This window comes from Triturus cristatus, chromosome 7, assembly GCF_964204655.1.
Source record: "Triturus cristatus chromosome 7, aTriCri1.1, whole genome shotgun sequence".
In the NCBI taxonomy this organism is placed as follows: Eukaryota; Metazoa; Chordata; class Amphibia; order Caudata; family Salamandridae; genus Triturus; species Triturus cristatus.
This window is the reverse complement of record NC_140590.1, coordinates 54,460,058-54,481,235: the sequence shown is the minus strand read 5'-3', so window position 1 is coordinate 54,481,235 and position 21,178 is coordinate 54,460,058. Positions and strand designations below refer to the sequence as shown.

The 21,178-nt window shown below is 49.2% G+C and overlaps 1 protein-coding gene across 1 annotated transcript in view; it reads right to left on the bottom strand.

Annotated features, from left to right (window-relative positions):
• Nucleotides 1–6,111: 6,111 nt before the first annotated feature.
• Nucleotides 6,112–21,178, bottom strand: part of ERFL (ETS repressor factor like) — a 378,500-nt gene continuing 363,433 nt past the window's right edge. Inside the window, exons 6-7 of the mRNA XM_085614239.1 lie at nt 15,132–15,264; nt 6,112–10,635 (exon numbers count right to left, since the gene is read on the bottom strand). Coding sequence (XP_085470365.1) covers nt 10,064–10,635; nt 15,132–15,264 — 705 coding nt within the window. The 3' untranslated portion in view covers nt 6,112–10,063. The remainder of the gene's footprint in view (nt 10,636–15,131; nt 15,265–21,178) is intronic.

Below are 21,178 nucleotides of genomic sequence, written 5' to 3'. Positions count from 1 at the left end.
CACTCCGCACATTGTGGTAAAGTGCTGCTCAAATTCGATTTTGATTCTAGGAGCACTGTGGAGGGAGAATATGCAATATTTCTACAGATTCAGAACCCCTAAAGTCTCCCCTAGTTGCACATGGGGTGGGGTTCCTGTAGATATAAGACAATTACTTATAAAATATGTTTTTGTAAGTTCTGGTGCTGGAAAAATGGCCCAAGTCATTTTTCCCATTGCAAATCCCCTGTTACATAGGTTAACATGGTAGGAAGTTATTGATTAATAACTCTTGATAGGAGAGGGCTAGAAATGCCATTCAAAGACTTCCCAGAATGGTATTAATAAATCCAACAATATCATATTGTTGAATTTCTCCTAAAGTGTACATACAAGACGTTATAAGTCTTTCTTATTTGTAAGTCTAAATTCAGCCTTCCAGTGGTCTCCCTTGATTGGTCAGAGTTAAGTGGATTAGCCAGGCTGCCTTGAAGAGGTGATAAAGAGCCCCTGAGGTTAACCAGCTCTGCTGGCAGGGCAGTATGCTGTTCCATAGGAATGCCAGGCCAGGGGGAGGAGTCGTAAACTATGTTCTTCAGAGAGTAGAGACCAGTGTCATTTCCAGCACTGAAATTCCCACCTTAGGCAGATAGTAGGATTAAGGAAGGTATGAGCAGATACAGGGCGGAGAGTTTAAGTAAATTAGCCATCCTAGGGATGTGTTTAGCCAGCTCTTACCTCCTTGCTGGAAAATCAGCCATTATGGATTTGGAAGATTTGATGCACTCTGGGACAAAATAATGCCACACTCTACAGGATGTGGTCATATATTGGAGGAGTTACCATGCTCCCTTTGGTTAGAAGTGACCTCCTGCTTGACTCAGAGAACTTGGAATAAGTATCTGAGAGGGGCAGAGCCCTCCAGATCTGCTGCTTGAAACTTACTGAAGCAAGAAGTGCCCTATTGAGAAGTTTTCCTGTGCAAAGATTTCTAAGGCCTGGCCTCTGAAGACTTCACCATCTGAAACTACAGCCCTGTGGATTATCTTACTGGAAAAGAACGAAAGAGTGGACTCCCTGAAAGCTACAGGTTAAAAGAGCTCATCTGGAAGATCACCAACTAAATCTGCACCTTGGATAACCATCAGTGGATTTTTAAGGGTTTTGTACCAGTGGATTGTGGGAACTGACGTTCTCAACTTTCAAGGACCATCTTGGAGCTTCCAGACCCTTGGACTAATTTTAAGACACTTTGGGACCCCTTGAGGAACTTCAGTAGGAAGTTCAAGAAGTTTGGAGAACTTTGGAGCAACTTTGAAAAAAAGCTCCATAAAGGGACCGACTCAACCTGACCAGCCAGGCCGTCTGCCTTCAACCGCGAGCCGGCCAAGACAACCAGGTTCATCCCGCTAAAAGCTCCATAGCTCCAACTTCCAGAGATTGACCGGGACTAGGAGAAATCTGAAGCCGGCGAACCCTCATCTGATCCGGCTACATGAGGAGCATCGAGAGACCCCGCAAGAAAAAGCTCCAGAAAAGTTTTTAAGTCCGCTTGTAGAAAAGGTGACCGGGAGCAACTGCGAGAGCCAAGCCACCTGCCTTCCTGCGTGCCGGCCGGGATTCCTGGGTTGCCCCGCTGAAGCGATCTTGAGAAATTTTCTACGTCCGCTCCAGGGAAGTTGACCCTGACCTCGTCACAAGTCAGGCTGGCAAACCCTCACTGGATCTGGACTGGCTGGGAGCTGTGAGGGCCCTCGGGAAGAAAAGCTCCAGAAAAGTTTCTAAGTGTGAAGATAGAAACTGAGACCAGGACCTGCCGGGAGCTGTAGCCGCTCAGGGCTCCATCGCGCCCGGCCTGAATCTTTGACTTAGGCCCAGTCAATCGCGAGCAGGTATCACAATATGGTGCTATAATCTTCTAAGTGCTATAATTTATTAAATCTTTGAAAATTCATATCTCCGGTTCCCTACTTTGGATTGTTGTTGTTTTGGTGTCATTTAAAAGATAAAAATATTTCCTATTTGTATAAATTGGTGTTGGATTTTTATTATGTGTTATGTCTTAGTTACTTACTGAAATGATGTTTTGAAATGCTTTACATACCTGTCTTTAAAGTTAAGCCTGTCTGCTTGCAGCCACGTTATCAAGGGTTGAGCAGAGGAATAATTTTCCAAGACCTATGCTGAGTCCTATCATGTGTTAGTGGCCTTATTGCCAGTGGCAGACCTACATTTGCCCCTACCAATAACCCACTTTCCAACACTACTGATATGTCTTTAGTTGGTGGGAGTATAGTCTTGGACGTCAGTAATACAATGGACCCAGGTGCTTCAGAACAAGTAATCACCAAGTAAAATCTGCCTAATTTTCAAAGTGACGTTGTCACTCATTCCTCAAAAACAGTAAAATTACTCAATAGGTTCAAGGAATTTGAATTGTATTAAATATTACCTTTTGAATAATTTTTGCTGTTATGGGGCAGGGGTGATGCAGTATGGAATACTGTGTATATTTGCACACTGGTGGATGTTCCTTTAAATGTATTTGTATTTTGTGACTTGGGTTACATGTTCAGAACGAATGTCTGAGATGATGCTTGGAACTTGCAGGCAGTCGGATTGGGTTCCCGGTGGCATCTGGGCGTTCGTGCATTTGTGTGCTCTATTTATTGGAAATACAGAAACAATATATATATATATATATATATATATATATATATATATATATATATATATATATATATATATATATATACATATATATATATATATATAATCTACCAGTGCCTCTATTTGCGTTTTCCTTCTTCACCATTCCCACAATGTCATGTCTTAGATATTTTGCCCTGAAGAAATCCCAATGTTTCGGAACGAAACACGTTTGTTGTGTCTGTATCCGCAATTTTAAATTTGAAGCAAAGAAATAAAGAATTACCTTCTTCAAAACAAACTTGCTTTGTGGTGCCTATATCCATTGATTTGAATTTGATATAACTCTGATGATTTGACTCTCATTTGGGATTTCATGTTTTAGATCGAGGTCGTTCTAGACTCTTCTTCTTTCTAAATGGATTTACAGGAGTGCTTCTCCCTCCTCTGTTTTTCCTGTCTGATTACAGATGAGTTTGCATGATTAGTGGAATGTTTCCAGTTATGTGTTAAAGTTTGGGTTGGTCGTGAAGGCGTGCTTATCTTGGGGTTAGGACATGGCATGTAGGGATAATGCCCAGTTACTTACCGGTCGATCTTATTCGCCTTCATTCCTATTGTCTTAGTGGCACTCATTACGACCCGCCCAGCCTCTCTGCAGCTGGGTTTCAGGGGGTTTATACTGTCAGGAAGTGAGGTCAGTGCTTGGAGCACCCAGAGGGTGGGATTACCCCCTACTTCCTGTTTTTCTCTCCTGGCGGAGGTGGGGTCCACCTCAAAGTACCCACTATGACAGGGACAATGGGGACTTAGGATAATGAGATTTATGTTAATTAACTGGATATTCCTTGGATTAAGAGCCCCTCCCCTTCCTTCTCCGGCCACCCCTCCTACGCAGAAATAAAGACGAGACAACGCATTCTTGCAGAAACATCTGTCACTGGTAAGTAAGTTTATTGCTGTAAGGTCCCGCTGGCACGTGAAGCGCCATTTGGATGCGGGTTAAACTCTGTGTCTCCTTTAAGAATTGTACACGCATTAAAGTTATATTTACAAAAAAAGATTAAGAACACACTTCCCCTCCCCTAGAACACAAATACATTTGTTGAAACACAGGAGAAAGCACACGCACAGGAGAGGGGTTTACAGGTAGCGGGTGTTGGGTGATTGCACGAAAGTAAGGAGGCATCAAGTCAGGCTGGACAAAGCAGGGCTGACACCGCTTTTTATCCTCCAGAGGTCGGTGCTGCGACGGGGTCAGTTGAGGACCATAGACGGTGCGCGATAAGATGGCCAGTCAGATGTGAGTTACATGGGAGTGTGGGAATCGCGTGACGTAGCCACTGGGGAAGAGCTGACTCAGTCGTAATAACGCAGTGAGACTATAATTCAAATGCCTCCTTTGCAAATGTGCACAATTAATTAGAGTGAAACCAACAACAAAGATACAAAAACGCAACACACTGGAGTGATGCTGGAAAGGAGAAGCCCCCAGTGGTGTCCACCGATGTAGGTAATGCTGCGGCTGTTCCTCACTACATAACTTTTGTCACGCCTGAATCACTTATGAAAAAATAAATAAAAAAAGATTTGAAGAATATACTCTGTTGTACATGGATTCTGTTCTCTATTTTAATATGCGAACTCTCAGCGGTACACCTTCCGTTTTGTATTGTACACTTGTGTAGTCCAGTGGAGGACCGCACCTTGACAGTGGGTGCTTGAACTGTGTGCACACATTCTGGGATATACCCCTTACCAGTAGTGTCCATACTTGGGGATAGCGGGTCAGGTGCGGATCACAGTTGAGGTCCCACTGTCATTGCTGGTATTGTAATGCTGTGACTACCTTACATCTGACCAGCTGCACCCCGCCTCCTGTTTACAGAGGGCTCGTTTGTCACATGGGTGACCCCATAAGGCTTTTGTTCCAAGTTTTGTGACATGTTCCACCGTGAGGCCGTCTAAGGCGAGAGACGCAAAACCCTAGGGAGAGGGTGCGTGCCTCGAAACGATGACCTGGGAGCTTTACTCTGCTCTTTATTTTTTCACACCCTTTGTGCTGAGGGTTCTGGTGCTGGCTAGGACTTCTGTCTCTTTTCACCCTGTCTTTAAGAAGATGGTGTTGCCAATTTCCTTTGTTCTTTAGTGTCTGCTTCGACCATTAATTCAGGCCGCCTCAAAGGTGTCAGCCGGAAGCATGTGTTTTATTGGAATTACAGGTAGGTGGCATCCTGGGAGACAAACATAACCCCGTGTGGTGTTTGTAGGCGTATCTGTGGGGCCAGTCCAGGTGTGCGGACCTTCCCCACAATGACTTCCGGTTCCAAGGCCGAAGCGGTCAGGCGTAGCACTGCAAGAAAGGTCACCTTTCGACTCAACCCTCAAAGTAGCCTGTGACCATCATGTCTGTCTGTATGTATGTATGTATGTATATGGTATTTCTTTAGAAGAAAACTACCCAGAGGGCAGCAAAGCGCTGTACCTGGCGTTAGGCTGAAAGGCCAGTGTTGCAGGTCATGCCTTTCACAGCTGCCCACCTCTACACAGATAGGCTCGCAGGCCCACTGCTCAGCCAATGGGGGCGAATAGTGTCTTTGAAGCCCTGGGCGTGAAAATAGTCTGGCGGCCATTGCCTTTGTAGATGGTCTTTAGAAGCTACTGTGGGGAATTAATCTGTGAGTAAGATGACCTCTGCCAGGGTTGGGTGTGAGAACAAGCTAGTCTAATGACCAACGTCTTCCTTGGAGTGTGACAGGTGAATGTAGGTGAGCAGAAAGGTTACCAAACTCGACCAAAGGCCCAGTTCCTCTCATGTTGAGAGTTAATCAAGTTTCTAGATGGCAGCATGCATACTACCGAGATGGTGGGGAGTCCTGTGGTGGGGAAGAGAAGAAGTTGATTGGCCTTTATTGTGTTATATGCTAGCCATTCCCCAAAGGTAAGAGCACAAAATAGAACATTAGAATGTTGGCAGCTCCGAGGAAGAGGCTCATGGCTAATAATGGCTGATAGGAGCTTAGAAGTCTATATTAGAACATTGGAATGTTGAGTGCTCCATTGAAGACAATGGAGCGGGTCAGGGCTAATAATGGCTGATATGAGCCTAGAAGTCAATATTAGAACATTAGAATGTTGAGTGCTCCGTTGAAGACAATGGAAGGGGTCAGGGCTAATGATGGCTGATATGAGCCTAGAAGTCAATATTAGAACATTAGAATGTTGAGTGCTCCGTTGAAGACAATGGAAGGGGTCAGGGCTAATGATGGCTGGTATAAGGCTAGAAGCCTATATTAGAACATTGGAATGTTTAGTGCTCCATTGAAGACAATGGAGCGGGTCAGGTCTAATAATGGCTGATATGAGCCTAGAAATCTATATTAGAACATTAGAATGTTGAGTGCTCCATTGAAGACAATGGAGCGGGTCAGGGCTAATAATGGCTGATATGAGCCTAGAAATCTATATTAGAACATTAGAATGTTGAGTGCTCCGTTGAAGACAATGGAAGGGGTCAGGGCTAATGATGGATGGTATAAGGCTAGAAGCCTATATTAGAACATTAGAATGTTGAGTGCTCCATTGAAGACAATGGAGCGGGTCAGGTCTAATAATGGCTGATATGAGCCTAGAAATCTATATTAGAACATTAGAATGTTGAGTGCTCCATTAAAGACAATGGAGCGGGTCAGGGCTAATAATGGCTGATATGAGCCTAGAAGTCAATATTAGAACATTGGAATGTTGAGTGCTCCATTGAAGACAATGGTGTGGGTCTGGGCTAATAATGGCTGGTATCAGCCTTCTGCTACAACAGTCAAATGTTTGTTTTTCTGTTTCTCCCTTTTTAATGTAGAACTCAGTAGGAGAAATGCTCGAATAGCCTTATAGCCTGTCTGCCTCTAGTGATACTGGTTGTTAAAGACCCTCTCCCTCGTTATCGGCTACCTCAGGTTCAGGGCCATTAACAACCCAAATAGCAGGAGCCAGCGGGCTGTAATCTAGCTCCCATTCCATGTGGTGAGACACACACCTCAGCAAGTTTGTGGACAAAACTCAGCTAAGACTACCCGTGAGTGGCACCTGGTGTGCTGTTGTGTCACCACGGCCTGCTTTCCTATGACTGACTCTATGTCGCTAACCATTGCTTATATTCTGTTGACCACTAAAATGCCACCAAGCCCTCCTATGATGTGGCCAAACTGCTGTGATTCGGCCATTTCTACTGTTATGTCAGAAAACCATACTCCAATATTACATAGTCATAATGTGACGTTAGCAAACTCTTGTGATGTCACCGAGCTCACCTGTGCAGTCAAATAACCTGTCCTGCTACATATCTGGGCCCTACCGTGTCGGCCTATCGTGCTGTGCTTTCACTAGTGCCTCCTCTGACGTCACAGAGTAGTGGTAGAATGCCAATATGCTGTTGTGAGTCACCAGCTCTGGCGCCATGTCACCCATCCCTGCTTTGCCGTCAACTAAGCCCTCTTCTGATGACAAACCATTCTGGGATCTCCCAGCCCCATCGTGATGCCAGCCACTCCTGTTGCCACGTCACATCCTGTTTCCACGTCACATCCTGCTGAGACGAAGCCACACTTTCTTGCTGGATGTTCATAAAGAGCCGTCTAAGTCATCATAAACGTTTAGTGATTTCGACAAACCGTTCACTGCTGATGCTGAAAGCAGGCGTAAAATGCAGGTATGAACTGGTAATACCAGCCATTGTTCTTACAGACCCCACCTCTGCTAAAAGGACTCCTGCAACATCCTGTTAAATGACTGCTTCCTGTAGAGGTGATAATATGCAGCTCTGCGAGAAAGAGCTTTGATTTGAAAAAGTGAGTCTTGGTAGTGAGGGCTCCGATCACAAATGCTCTGGAGCCCTTGCTCTTGCACACGCTTGTGTACAAGGTGGGTGTCATGTCGCCCTTGACCTCTGTGTCACAAGAAGGCAGGGACCGGCGCTAGTCTCTGCTGAGGGTGTCTTTTTTCCACGAGCCTGTGTCCTGTGCCCCTTTTCTGATTTGGGGGTGTGACCTCAGACGGACAGGAGGTCGTGGCCCCACCCTTAGCCTCAAGACGGCCCAGAGACGTCTCGAATATACCTTGACCTTGTCCAGTTTACGCTGCTTCCGATTCTGCAACCGAGACAGAGTCTGAAGGAAAAGAGTTCTGGAAATCTGAAAAACAGTGGTTCAGTAAAAGGGGACACTGCAGACTGGGGTGAAAGGGGGGACACTGCAGACGTAGGTGTACGCAGGGGACACTGCAGATGTGTACAGAGGCTGGAGTTCTAGGCAAGGTTGTGTCTGGCTCCAGGGCAGAGGAAGGCGAAGGGAGTCTTGTGGTGGTGGGGAGAGGGGTGTGGCCACTCGTGGACATTGTGACTGTGTGGTTGATCACACATGGGTGCCATCATTTGGAGCTCGGGCTGAAGTTTCTACAACTCCCCACTAGATGTCACCATTGACACGTGCCATTGTCATGCCGGGTGCCCATGAGTGCAGGGCGCCTTATTACTCGGGTGAAGAAGTGTCTCGATCGGGCCACTTTCATTCCCATTGGACGCAGTTCGAAGGGGGTGGCTACCGCTTTACACAGACTGTGAATGAGCACATTCATATGCGCCGTTGTATAGAGGATTTTGAGGGAAGTTTCTCTAATCCCAATGGTGGCCTCCGTGGCACACAGACATCGGCTCCGTTCCTGAAGGCATTTTTGATGAAGTTCCTAAAATAGCCGCTAGATGTCAGAATTGTACCATATTCCTATCACTGACAACAAACTTCATGGAGAAGCCAGCAAGTGCCCTTGACCAGTATTTATTTTATTGACACAACATGGACAGGGCCACTGGAATTAATAGATTCTGTGGCCGAGGCATTTTCTGCATGAGTATGGGTTTGCCACATTTACCACACTATCCATTACGTGTTGTATAATCTGCAGATTTTAACAATAAAAAAAGTTCCTAGTTTAAATCGATCAGAAGTTACTAAAAACGTGGCGACGTGTTCCCACCAGTGGAAGACCCTTCTCAGGGTGGACTTTCAGTTGCTTTTTGCGTTATTTTGTTGTTAAACTAGTTCTAATGAGGTAAAATATTCATCCAGACTGTATTACTATGTGTAAAAGTTTCAAAATAATGAAGTAATATCACAGAATCTGCTACACAATGCTTCATATTTTGCCGTTCTTGCCGCATAATTTAGTCAATCCTATCGCATAACTTTGTACTCCCCTGCCGCATAATCTTAGTGGCTCTGCCTGTGGTGGGTAGGTGCATGCACCTTGGTCTTACCTGCCTGTGCTGAATATAGTTACCTACCAGTATTTCACACTCCCTTTGAAAATAAAAATGTTCTATATACCCACAAATTCTACCCCAAAATTTCAACTTTCTTGCATGTGGATTTAAGAAGTTTCCATGTGTGGACCCCAACACACGGGGCCTTCACTCGGGGCCTTGGCTGAATGGGGGTGGGGAGAGTGAGGGATTAGAAAGCATGTGTAGGGTTTGGAGAGAGGTAGCAGGTGACGTTCACCAAGGGGCAGCAGCGTCATTTTCTAACTCCGTGCATGGCATGACAACAAGAGTCTAGCGCCTAGAGGCGCTTCGGTGCACAACGTACGCTGTGTAAAATGACCTAGTGGTACCAGGGGCTAGTGGTGCCACGTGAACATAAAGTGCTGGTCTGGGGAGAGCAGGCAATGACAGAGCGACCGAGGCGCTACATTTTGGCACTTTAAAAACAAGAATACATCAAACATTATGGAGCGGTGCGCTTTGTCTGCTCTGTGCCAGGACACTGCATTATCTCCATGGCTCCCAGGGGGGGTGTTATGGGCTCGGTGATTTCTGCTCATTGACACTGTGTGTTGAGTTGTGACGCAGGGTCGTCTACCTTGGAAATGACAAAGAGGTGAAAGCGGAAAGGACCTTCGTTGTCAGCTTGAAAAGCCGCCAGCTGCGTCCTGGGAAACTCGAAATATACAAGTGACTTTTTCTATAAAAATATACACATTTAGTGAAATTACTCATTTGGGACAGACGCACCATTTAAAATCCATAAATGTATCTTTCTATATATATGTATATGTGTGTGTGTGCATTGTATGTCTATATGTATATTGACAGAAATTGTCTATCTTTCAGTGCCCTTTGGAGGGGTGTGGGGCGCGTCCTAGCCAGACCAGGCCCCTGAGTCCTTTAGCTGGGCTGGCTCGCCTCCTTGCCATGGGCTTTCCATGGATGCTGCGGTTGTCCCCTTTGGAGGGGTGTCCGGCGAGCCCTGGTCCAGGCCGGGCCCCTGAGTCCTTTATCTGGGCTGGCTCGCCTCCTTGGCCTGGGCTTTCCATGGATGCTGCGGCTGTCCCCTTTGGAGGGGTGTCCGGCGAGCCCTGGTCCAGGCCGGGCCCCCTGAGTCCTTTAGCTGGGCTGGCTCGCCTTCTTGGCCTGGGCTTTCCCCGGCTGCTGCAGCTCGCTGGGCCCCAGGTTCTTGAGGGTCCGGACCCTGTTCTCCAGGGAGCTGAGTTTGTCCCCCAGGCAGTCTGGGCTGAAGGCCTCGTTCTCAGAGCTGCTGTCGCTGAGGTCTGTGATCTCCAAGTCCGAGTCTGAGCCCGGGTCCTCCCGGGCTCCCCTGGTGGTGGGGCTGGAGGCTCGCTGCGCCCCCAGATCCCTGGCTGGGTTTGCGTCCCCTCTGAGGGGTAAGGAGCCGGGGTGCGGGGGCAGGCAGATGCGTGGGACGGCCCCCGAGGGCAGAGCAGGGCGGTCCAGGGGCTCCCCCGGCAGGAGGGACACTGGGGTGGGCAGGTGTCCCAGAGACCCGGAGAGCGGGTTGGAGTAGAAATGCGGTTGGTAGAGGGACCCCGGGAGCTTGGAGCCGCTGAGCGGGAAAGTGTTCGACAAGTAAGGGTTGAAGCTCCAGGGGTATTCGGGGAAGGCGCTGCTTCGGCCGTAAGGGGCCACCAGTCCCGGAGGCTTGGAGTAAGCCGACACACCTGCAAACAAACATTGGCATCAGTAACAGAGTACAGGTGGGGAGAGACACTCTAAATAAGGCCAGAACTATCCCCCCCACCCCCCCCCCCCCGCGAACCAGAGCCCCCTGAAGGCGTCCTTTAAACATACCCCCAGCCTCAAACTGCACCCACCGCACTCACATTCGACCCACACTGCCCTTTGTCCACTGCAGCGCGCGCACACAGCAGGCACGAGGCGCGCGCCATCTTAGCACAGAGCAGCTACACTGATCCATGGAAGCTGTGTTCGGTGTATTTGTAAAAATAATTCTTAACCTCTTTTTAAGTATCTTATGAGGGTTAGCAACCAATTGCCGAGAGCCTGAATCATACATTTGAACAAGTACGACCTGGAACTTTCTAAAACCTTTGAGCGAGCATTTACCAGGAAGGGAGACCTTTTAAACCCCCCTTGCCGTTTGTACGTATACCTTGGAAATATATATTGCTTAAAATGGGATTTATTGTTTTTTCACTTAGATTTAAAAAACTAACGCTCTCCTGAAATAAATCTGTACGGTAAACGAATATGTTAATTCCATAACATTTCGGGTAAGTGTCCATGCCATGATGTATGTCTGCCTCTCAGCTTGGAACCCTCTAAGACTAATCGATGCTGCGTGTTTCTTCAGAGAAATTAACTCACTGTAATAACTTCTAGTGTTGATGTTTTAATTAATATAACAAGCTTGTATTTTTGATGCTAATATCTAAGTGGGGGGGTGGGGGGCAGTGATTAACATTTATCGCAAGAACAATATTATGGTAAATGAGGCGTCCACGTGCCAAGGTGATTTACAGCGCTGACGTGGTCATACGTCAGCTGGCGCCTCAGAAGCTGTCGGTGCTGTTTTTAAAAGTGACTAGAGTGTGTCGTTTACGCGTTATCTTTGTGATGTAAGTTGCACTGTAGGGCAGTGTTTATAGCATTCAGAAGGGAGATCCTTTGTATACAAACAGTGTCGCTCTCCACGGACTGGTGGTACTTTTACCTCTTAATTATGTTTGGCTAATAATGTATATTTTGAATCTGACTACTGATCCTTGTATGTGATTTTTCCGTGAGTGGTGTCTGTAGCTTTCTTTTTTTTTTTATTCCACTTCCAGTCTTGACGAAGTGGGTGGTCCATGAAATACAATTTGGATGTCTCATTTTTTCATGTGTAAAATTCTCTGCAGGATTGAAATGGATGGTATGTGGAGTCCCTCCATTGATCACTGAATTTGAAAAAAAAATACTCTTGGATTTTGGGAAGAATTGTTTTTTTTACTATTTTAATCAGAATAAAAGGACAGATGCGTTTACAAGGAACTTTGAAAAAGCGCTCTGTGAGTAAGATCCTCGAGGGGAATCATGTTTGCGCTTGAAAGATAAAATACTGCAGGCTGGGGCGCTGGCTTTATTTCTGGCAGCGCCTGAACGGATGCATCGTGTCCACGCGCACCCCACTCAAAGGATGTAACAACGCAACACCCAACACTCAGCGGTGCCCAAGGGTCTCAATGCAAGCACAAGAAGTGCCCCCCCCCCCATCTCGCCTCCCCCCACACCTGTTGGGCAGTAAAGGACAGGCGTACATGGGAGGCGGTGGTCCCCTCAAACATCTGGGCCCTGGTGCAAGTTCTCCTGCTGCACCAGTGATAGCTGTGGCCCTGCTACTCACTACACCCCAAACTGCACTGAACCGGGACCTCGCTGCTCTTAAACGAGCACTGGCGCCTCCATTCTCACAGTGCTCAAGCTGCCTTGTACGCTGTTCTCTCTCCATCTCACTGTGTTCAAACGGAGCCTCACGCACCTCACCCGCATGCGCAGCAGGTACCGCGAGCCTAGCGGGAATCTGGGGCTCAGACGTCACTGCACAGTGAGGACTCACATTTAGAGTTCATCTCTGCACTCCCATTGCACTCTGCTGCTCCCTTACTGCATTCTACGGCTCCCTCACTGTACTCTACAGCCCCCTCACTGCACTCAGCACCTCCCTCACTGCACCCAACAGCTCCCTCACTGCACTCAACAGCTCCCTCACTGGACTCTACAGCTCCCTCACTGCACTCTACAGCTCCCTCACTGCACTCAACAGCTCCCTCACTGCACTCTACAGCTCCCTCACTGCACTCAACAGCTCCCCCACTGCACTCAACAGCACCCCCACTGCACTCTACATCTCTCCCACTGCACACTACAGGTCCCTCACTGCACTCTACATCTCCCCCACTGCACTCTACAGCTCCCTCACTGCACTCAACAGCTCCCTCACTGGACTCTACAGCTCCCTCACTGCACTCTACAGCTCCCTCACTGCACTCAACAGCTCCCTCACTGCACTCTACAGCTCCCTCACTGCACTCAACAGCTCCCCCACTGCACTCAACAGCACCCCCACTGCACTCTACATCTCTCCCACTGCACACTACAGGTCCCTCACTGCACTCTACATCTCCCCCACTGCACTCTACAGCTCCCTCACTGCACTCAACAGCTCCCCCACTGCACTCAACAGCGCCCCCACTGCACTCCACATCTCTCCCACTGCACACTACAGCTCCCTCACTGCACTCTACATCTCCCTCACTGCACTCTACATCTCCCCCACTGCACTCTACAGCTCCCTCACTGCACTCTACAGCTCCCTCACTGCACTCTACATCTCTCCCACTGCACACTACAGCTCCCTCACTGCACTCTACATCTCCCCCACTGCACTCTACAGCTCCCTCGCTGCACTCTACAGCCCCCCACTGCACTCTACAGCTCCCTCACTGCACTTTAAATTTCTCCCACTGCTCTCTACAGCTCCTTCACTGCACTCTACATCTCCCTCACTGCACTCTACATCTCTCTCACTGCACACTACAGCTCCCTCACTGCACTCTACAGCTCCCTCGCTGCACTCTACAGCTCCCTCACTGCACTCTACAGCTCCCCCACTGCACTCAACAGCTCTCCCACTGCACTCCACAGCTCCCCCACTGCACACTACAGCTCCACCACTGCACACTACAGCTCCCTCACTGCACTCTACAGCTCCCCCACTGCACTCTACAACTCCCCCACTGCGCTGCACAGCTCCCTCACTGCACTCTACAGCTTCCCCACTGGACTCTACTGCTCCCTCACTGCACTCTACAGCTCCCTCACTGCACTCTATAGCTCCCCCACTGCACTGAACAGCTCCCCCACTGCACTAAACAGCTCACTCACTGCACTCCACAGCTCCCTCACTGCACTCTACATCTCCCCCACTGCACTCTACAGCTCCCTCACTGCACTCTACAGCTCCCCCACTGCACTCTACAGCTCCCTCACTGAACTTTACATTTCTCCCACTGCTCTCTACAGCTCCCCCACTGCACTTTACAGCTCCCTCACTGCACTCAACAGCTCCCTCACTGCCCTACGTAGACCTCCCCTACTGCGCCACATGCTCAGGGTGACCAGATTTCCAAACCCCAAAACCTGACATGCCATAGACATAAAAGCAGGGCTACATTTTATTTTGGAAGAAACTAGGTCCAGGGTTTTTTTTTAAATGGTAGTCACAACAGGAATACGAAATACGCATTCTAAAATATAGATGTGCATATTTCGGCACCGCCGCATGACCGTCTGAGAGAAGAAAGGGTCAAGGTTGCACATCTCCCCCCAGGGGCCTCCGGGTGGGTGATGCCATCCGACCTGCCATGTGCAGACCCCTTTTAGTGCTTTGAAAAACGTCGCACTTGGTCGGTAGTCCTTAAAACACAGACACTGTTGTAGTGTTTGCAATGGTAATGAAAAATGGTACATGCCACATAAGTTTGACATGCTGTGGCACATGTCAGGCCTGGTTGCTATCCGAGGGACGTGAGAGGTTCACCCTGATAGGGTCCAGCACACCAGAAACATCATGAGCAGAGGGGCCGGCAAAAGAATGGGCAGGTGCAGTGCTCAAGTGCAGAGCTGTGCTCACCTGACCGGGACCCTCTCTCTGACAGGAGACACAACATGCATGTCACCCGGAGCACACTGTGGAGACACCAGGACAGTATCACAAAACCTAGAATGTCTGGTCACCCTAGCCACACTGCACACAAAGGGGCTGGTCATGCGCCTAAATGACTCGAGGCGTTCTGTAGCGCCCACTTCAGACCCTACAGCACTAGCACTGCATTATGTGAACTTTCATACCCCATCACCTTCAAACCTCCACCAACCGCATTGACCCTTACACTGCCGCCATGCACTACACAGTGCTTCCCTGGCTGGATCCGCCCTGCTGCCTGCTGCTAGCCACAGACCAGGCCTGGCACGACTAGTCCCTGCCACCCACCATTTTGGGGGGGGAGCGTTTCTTCCTTGGAATGGACTGCATAATAAACGGGGCCCTCTTCTGTGATTGCCCCTTGCAGCCCCACCCTGTCCCAAGATGGCGGTCACGTTTCTTCCCAGATATTTCTCTTGATTACAGCACAGGCTCCTCGAGGCCTCTCACCTGATCCCAGGAAGGGGAACGTGGCGTCCAGCCGCAGCTTGTCGGTGTCCGAGCCTGAGATCTGCCGCTCGAACAGAGGGTTCCGGGTCCCGGGCTCCGCCAGGCGGGGGCTCGAGAACAGCGTCTGGAGGGCCTGCAGGGAAGATGAAAGGTGGAGCTTAGCGAGATCCGGGCGAACGAAGTCGGGCGAACGAAGTCGGCCAAACTTATGACAAAATTATCCCAATGTCTTCGGGCTCCCCCCTCATTCCCCCCACCACAGACCCTGGGACAGACGCAAAGAGCCTTTGGTGAGGAAGACATTTCTTTAAGAACATTTTAAACATTTGTAAATGGTTTCAAACAAACACTTTCATAGACTCACTCATCATTACCACAAATTTACAGTGGAAGAGGTGTGGCGCAGCGGCCAGGGTGCCTGACTCCGGACCAGGGGGTTCACGGTTCGATCCCCAGCGCTGGCGGCAGGTTAGCCCAGCACCATTTGCAGCTGCGGCCCGTGGAGGGAGTTCCGTGGGGCGGTAAGGGCGCTGCATCGCATTTTGCGATGCAGGGCGCGCAACTAAATTCGTTTTATTTATTTAATTGGTTACTTACCTGCAATTATCCATATTCCGGTTTTTAGAACCCCCCACCCTGCCTTACCGCCCCACGGAATTGCCTCCACGGGCCGCGGCTGACCATTTGACTCTGGGCAATAGCTCTCCTAATCTTCCCCACGCCGAGACACCTCACCTCTCCGGACACCTCTCACCTCTCTGTGCGCTTTACAAATGCTGGTATTTCATTTACGCATGTCTGTGACACACCCAGGCTCTCTCTCTCCATTAATTACCCTTTCACCATGAACAGGACAGACCACAATAACTAGTGAAGAGTCCTCGGTGATACCATTGTTAAGGAAGTCCCCGGCAGACCCTGCCGCACTCAGATGGTAAAGACCATGGACACTCGTAAACATTTTTCCGGGGGGCGAAAAGTTTGGTCTATGGTGTGACCGAAAGCCACACAAATGCCAGCAGGGTGGTGGTGGGGGGCGGTGGGCAAAATGGATGCAGGGGAAGCAAAGCATGTACAATTAGTGGCTGAACTGAATTGCACAATGTGGAACTGTACAACCTGAGGTGCAGTACGCCCTAGTTACTTCCTTTCTTTAACTGAAATGAATATTTAAATACATGATTGCTGTTTATTTAACATTTTGTTAATGTTAGTGCTGAGTCCAGTAAACTGCAGCCCAGTGCTGCTGACACGCAGGGGGCCACATGTTAAGATCAGGAGGGCCGCATGTGGCCCCCGGGCTGTACTTTGAGTATCACTGGTATAGACCAACCTCTCTGTTGTTGCGTCCTGCTATCCGAGAAAAAGATAAAAATATGTCAGACTTCCAGGATAGCAAAAGACACACAATCGATGGACGGAATGCAGAACAAATCAAAACATTCACCCCCAGATAACAGATATGAGTTAAATCCATCATTCTTTTGCTCACCATGCCACCCCCGTTTGGACCTGGCCATATGCAAATCAGTCTTGACACTGTGCCTCATGGGAACAGTCCAGCCGAACTGCCAAGCCAGGTCCTCCCTGGACCGGAAACAAGCATCCTAGGACCGGTTTCGGGGTTTCACCCCTCTTCCTCCAGGATAGCTTGATTCCAGTGGCACAGTGAGCCCAGGACCCACGTCTGGGCATACCTGGCGCACTTAGGGTGGCAAAAGACACAAATGCAGAACAAATCAAAACATTCACCCCCAGTCAAGAGATTTGGGTTAAATCCATCATTCTTTTGCTCACCATGCCACCCCATGTGGCCCTTGTGTAATGTAACTGGTGCTCACGTAAAGTGCTCCAATACCTTTGGGTCGAGTTTGCGCTATATCAAACTGCAAAAAAGAGGCGGTGGGCATTCCGAGCAATCGGTAAGGGTGGAAGGGAAGGGACTGCTCACGGGTCTTCATGGAAAGAGTACCTGCGGAGCTTTGGGGCAGTGAAAAGGTTTCCGGTGGCTCTCAAAAGAGTACAGAAAAGTGCAGCGTTCTTGTTTGGGATGGGACTGTGCTTGTCTTGGTGACTGCTGCCTGCCGAAGTGTGAAGAGAGAAATGAAACCTCATGAACTGTTCATTCACAGCTGCCAAGTTTTCAGGCTGCTTATGGGTGTTATTTACATAGTTTATTGAACGTATGATCAGGACTAGTGGAATTAAGTAGTAAACTCCTGTGAAATACCCATAACCGGATCCCGTGAAGTATGAAAAGTGCAATTGAAAAACTTGTAGTGGGGGTTCTTGGTACCTAAAAGAGGAGCTATTTGGAAAAATAATATAATCAATTCTTTGGAGACAACTATATGATTTGTTGAGAGCTCCCCCTTTTTAAAAGCAGACGACGTTTCGACCCTCTCGCGGTACGGGCTCTCTTCAGGACAAGAATTCTGGGGACAAGTGACTGAATCAGGATGCCTGAATAGTACATTCCTTCTGTACTATTCAGGCAGTAAGGCTACTTAGTTCCCTTATAAAGAAGAAAAGCCACAGCTTGGCTTCCGATGACGTTCACAGTAACAGAGATTACTGTAGATCCTTACTAGTCGATTAGTAGGTGAGTTTCTGTTTCATTACTAAGAGGCATGAGGCGTAGAACAGATAAGACACAAACGGCTTGTAGCTACAAGGTTGCCAGTATCAGCCCCACACCGCCGAGAGATTAGTTCCTTGGCGGTTTGTGTCTTATCCGTTCTACGCCTCATGCCTCTTGGTAATGAAACAGAACCTCACCTACTAATTGACTGGTAAGGATCTAGCAAGAAAAGGCAAAATATGCGGCATAATGCAGCACATTTAGTAATAGTATTACTTCATTACTCCTCACTGCGGCAACTAAGATTCAGGTCTGTCTCTCTTAGGTTACGCACCAATATCTTCGGTATTTGCATTACCACTTGACATAAAGGAATGTGTTGCTCACTGATTGCTTTAATTTGAATGTGTCTTTTTTAAGGGGTGAGTTCTCTCTTTTTTTTTTTTTTTTAATTTTTTATTCGAAACCGTTAGCACACAATAAAATACAAACAAGGGCCTACAACCACCAGGGCCGGCCGCTATAGAGCCCGAGGGCCCGCAATGTAACGCCACACAGTCCGTCGAACCATAGGCAAGGCGCCCGGCAGTTCGTAAGCACATATAACAGGCCGTGGCCGCAGGCCAGGAGCAATTGAAAACAACAGTTTAATTTTGTATTAAATATAAAACACACTCAAGGCAATGAGAGTCCGAAGTAGCAGCGTGCTCTTCCCGGGACGGGGAACAACATACAGTGTCCAAAGCAGTTCCTGTCCGGAAGCTGTAGAGGGGGGCAATGGGAAAACAAAGCATGAAGCACACCTCAAGCCCTCCCGCGGAACGCGCGGCTAGGGGGTCAGAGCAATATCGACCTCTAATGGCAGAGGCGGGGTGCAGATACGTCCCCGATATAGATTCCACGGCCCCCATACCCTAGTCCATTTCCCTGGCTTACCTCTCGCCACATATGCCGTCTTTTCCCTAAAGATACACCAGTCCATATTCTCCTTCCATACGTCAATCGTGGGCGGCCTCGGGGAGCCCCATAGCTGTGCAATGTTACGCTTCGCCACCATGTACCCCAAGGTCACCCACTGCGTCTGTGCCGTATTACAATCATTCGGTTCCCAGACATTCAACAAACACCTCCTAGCCTCTGGCAACAGGGCCACATGCGTGACCCCCTCCATTACGGTGTGGATACCGTTCCAGAATCACACAACCTCCGAACATTCCCACAAGATATGAAGAAACGTGCCCGGCAGGCCACATCCACGCTTACACAATCCATCCATCGAATAACCCATACGCAGCAAACCGGGCCCTGTGACATACACTTTATGGAGGATCTTCAGCTGTACAAACCGTAGGCGGGCCGGGATCGCCACCTCTTTCGGGGAGGCCACCGCCGATACCTAGTCCTCATCATCCAATTCCAAGCCATCGCCCGTCCACGCCTCCCTCAAACGGAGCAGCAAGTCCGCACGATCGTTAACGAGTTTCTTATAAATCAGGGAAATAGTGCTGTCGGGCACATAGCCATCCAACACTCTATCCTCCAGTGGGGAATACTCGGGGATAGCAGTAGCATCCGGAAAGACCGAACAAAGTGCATGGTAGACTTGAGCATACCAGAAGTACTCTCTATCGTTTAATTTATATTCAATTTTAAGCATTTCGAACGTTTTGAAAGCTCCCTTCGCCCACAGATCACCCACCTTACATATACCAATCATATCCCATTTCTCAAAGCCTTTCGATCTCCACAAACAGCCCAACCGCCCAGAAGCATACAACGGCGTCGCCCGAGTCAAGCGATCCCTCCACCCCATCGCAGCATTCGCCGCGTGCAACACGTGCACCGCCACCCGCGTGGGTCCCGTCAACCGCATGTCCTGGGTCACCGAGTACAGCGCCCTATTATAGTCTCCACCCGGAAGCAGGAGTTTATCCATCTCAAAGGCCGGGTTTAAGGCAGGACCATATATCCCGTGGTTCACCGCCGCCAACTGAGACGCCCAATAGTATCGTTTAATATCGGGGAGGGCGACCCCCCCATCATACCAAGGGAGCGTCAACTTAGCGAGAGCAATCCGCGGCCGCCCGTCCCAAAACAGTTGGCGCTGAAGACCCTCCACCTCTCGGAAATAACGGGCCGGCACGACATCAAGAGTATTTTGCAAGGCATACAAGAAACGAGGCAGCGACATCATTTTAAACAATGCCGCCCGTCCGAGCGGCGAGAGCGGAAGTCGTCGCCATCTCGCTACGTCGGCCTTCAATCGCTGGAGGGGAGGTAGAAGGTTTCGCTCATAGCGAACTGCGGGGTCCAGTGAGATAAAGATTCCCAAATATTTGCACCCCAGGGTGACAATCTGAGCTGGGCAACCCCGCGGCAGCAGGGGGGCATCCCCCGAGAGGACGTAGACGCACGACTTGGCCCAGTTGATGACCAGGCCAGAGTTGCGGCCAAAATAATTCAGCACGTCCACCAATACAATTAGCAACTGCCGGGGAGACGTGAGATACAGAAGGATATCATCCGCGTAAAGGGAGACACGGTCTTCGAATTCCGGTGTCCATCTAATGCCTCGCAACGACGGCTCCCAACGCAACCAGGCGGCAAGAGGCTCCAAAGAAAGTGCAAAGAGAAGGGGTGATAGCGGACACCCCTGCCGCGTACCTCTCCCCAGTGCGAAGGGAGCCGACACCCTACCATTCACTACCACCTGAGCCAGTGGGTCAGCGTATAGTAATTTTACCCAACCAATAAACTCCGGGTCGAACCCAAATTTCACCAACACGGCCCAAATATATGGCCACTCCAAAGTGTCGAATGCCATAGTAGCATCCAAAGATGCCAAGATGGCCGGCCCACGTATGAATTCCGCTCTAGCAAGCACGCCGTGTAACCGCCTCAGATTTAGAGCGGTATTCCGATGGGGTATAAAACCAGACTGATCCTGATGAATCAAGTCGCCCACGACCCGAACCAGTCGGTTAGCCAACACTTTAGCCAGAATTTTGGGTTCTGCGTTCAACAGAGAAATGGGCCTATAGGAGGCGCAGCGATCTCGCGGCTTCCCCTCTTTGTGTATCACAACTATGCTGGCGAGGCGTTGGTCAGGGGGGAGGAAGCCCGCCGCACGGGCCGCCAAAAACATGTCTCGAAGATATGGTGCTATCTTATCGGGACGCAACTTGTAGAGTTCGATGGGAAGACCATTGGGACCCACCGCTTTACCCGAAGCAATCGAGCGAATGGCCAAAGCGATCTCATCTGACGACAACTTCGCCTCCATCAACACCGCGTCTGCCTCCGATAGGGCTGGCAATGTGATGTCTCTAAGCAGGCTATGGAAATCCTCCCCCGATCGCAACGAGACCGGAGAGTATACTCCGCGGAAATGAACCGCGAAGCAGTCAACGATCTCAACCGGGTCAGTCACACGCACACCATCACTCCTCTCCACAACGGGCACCAC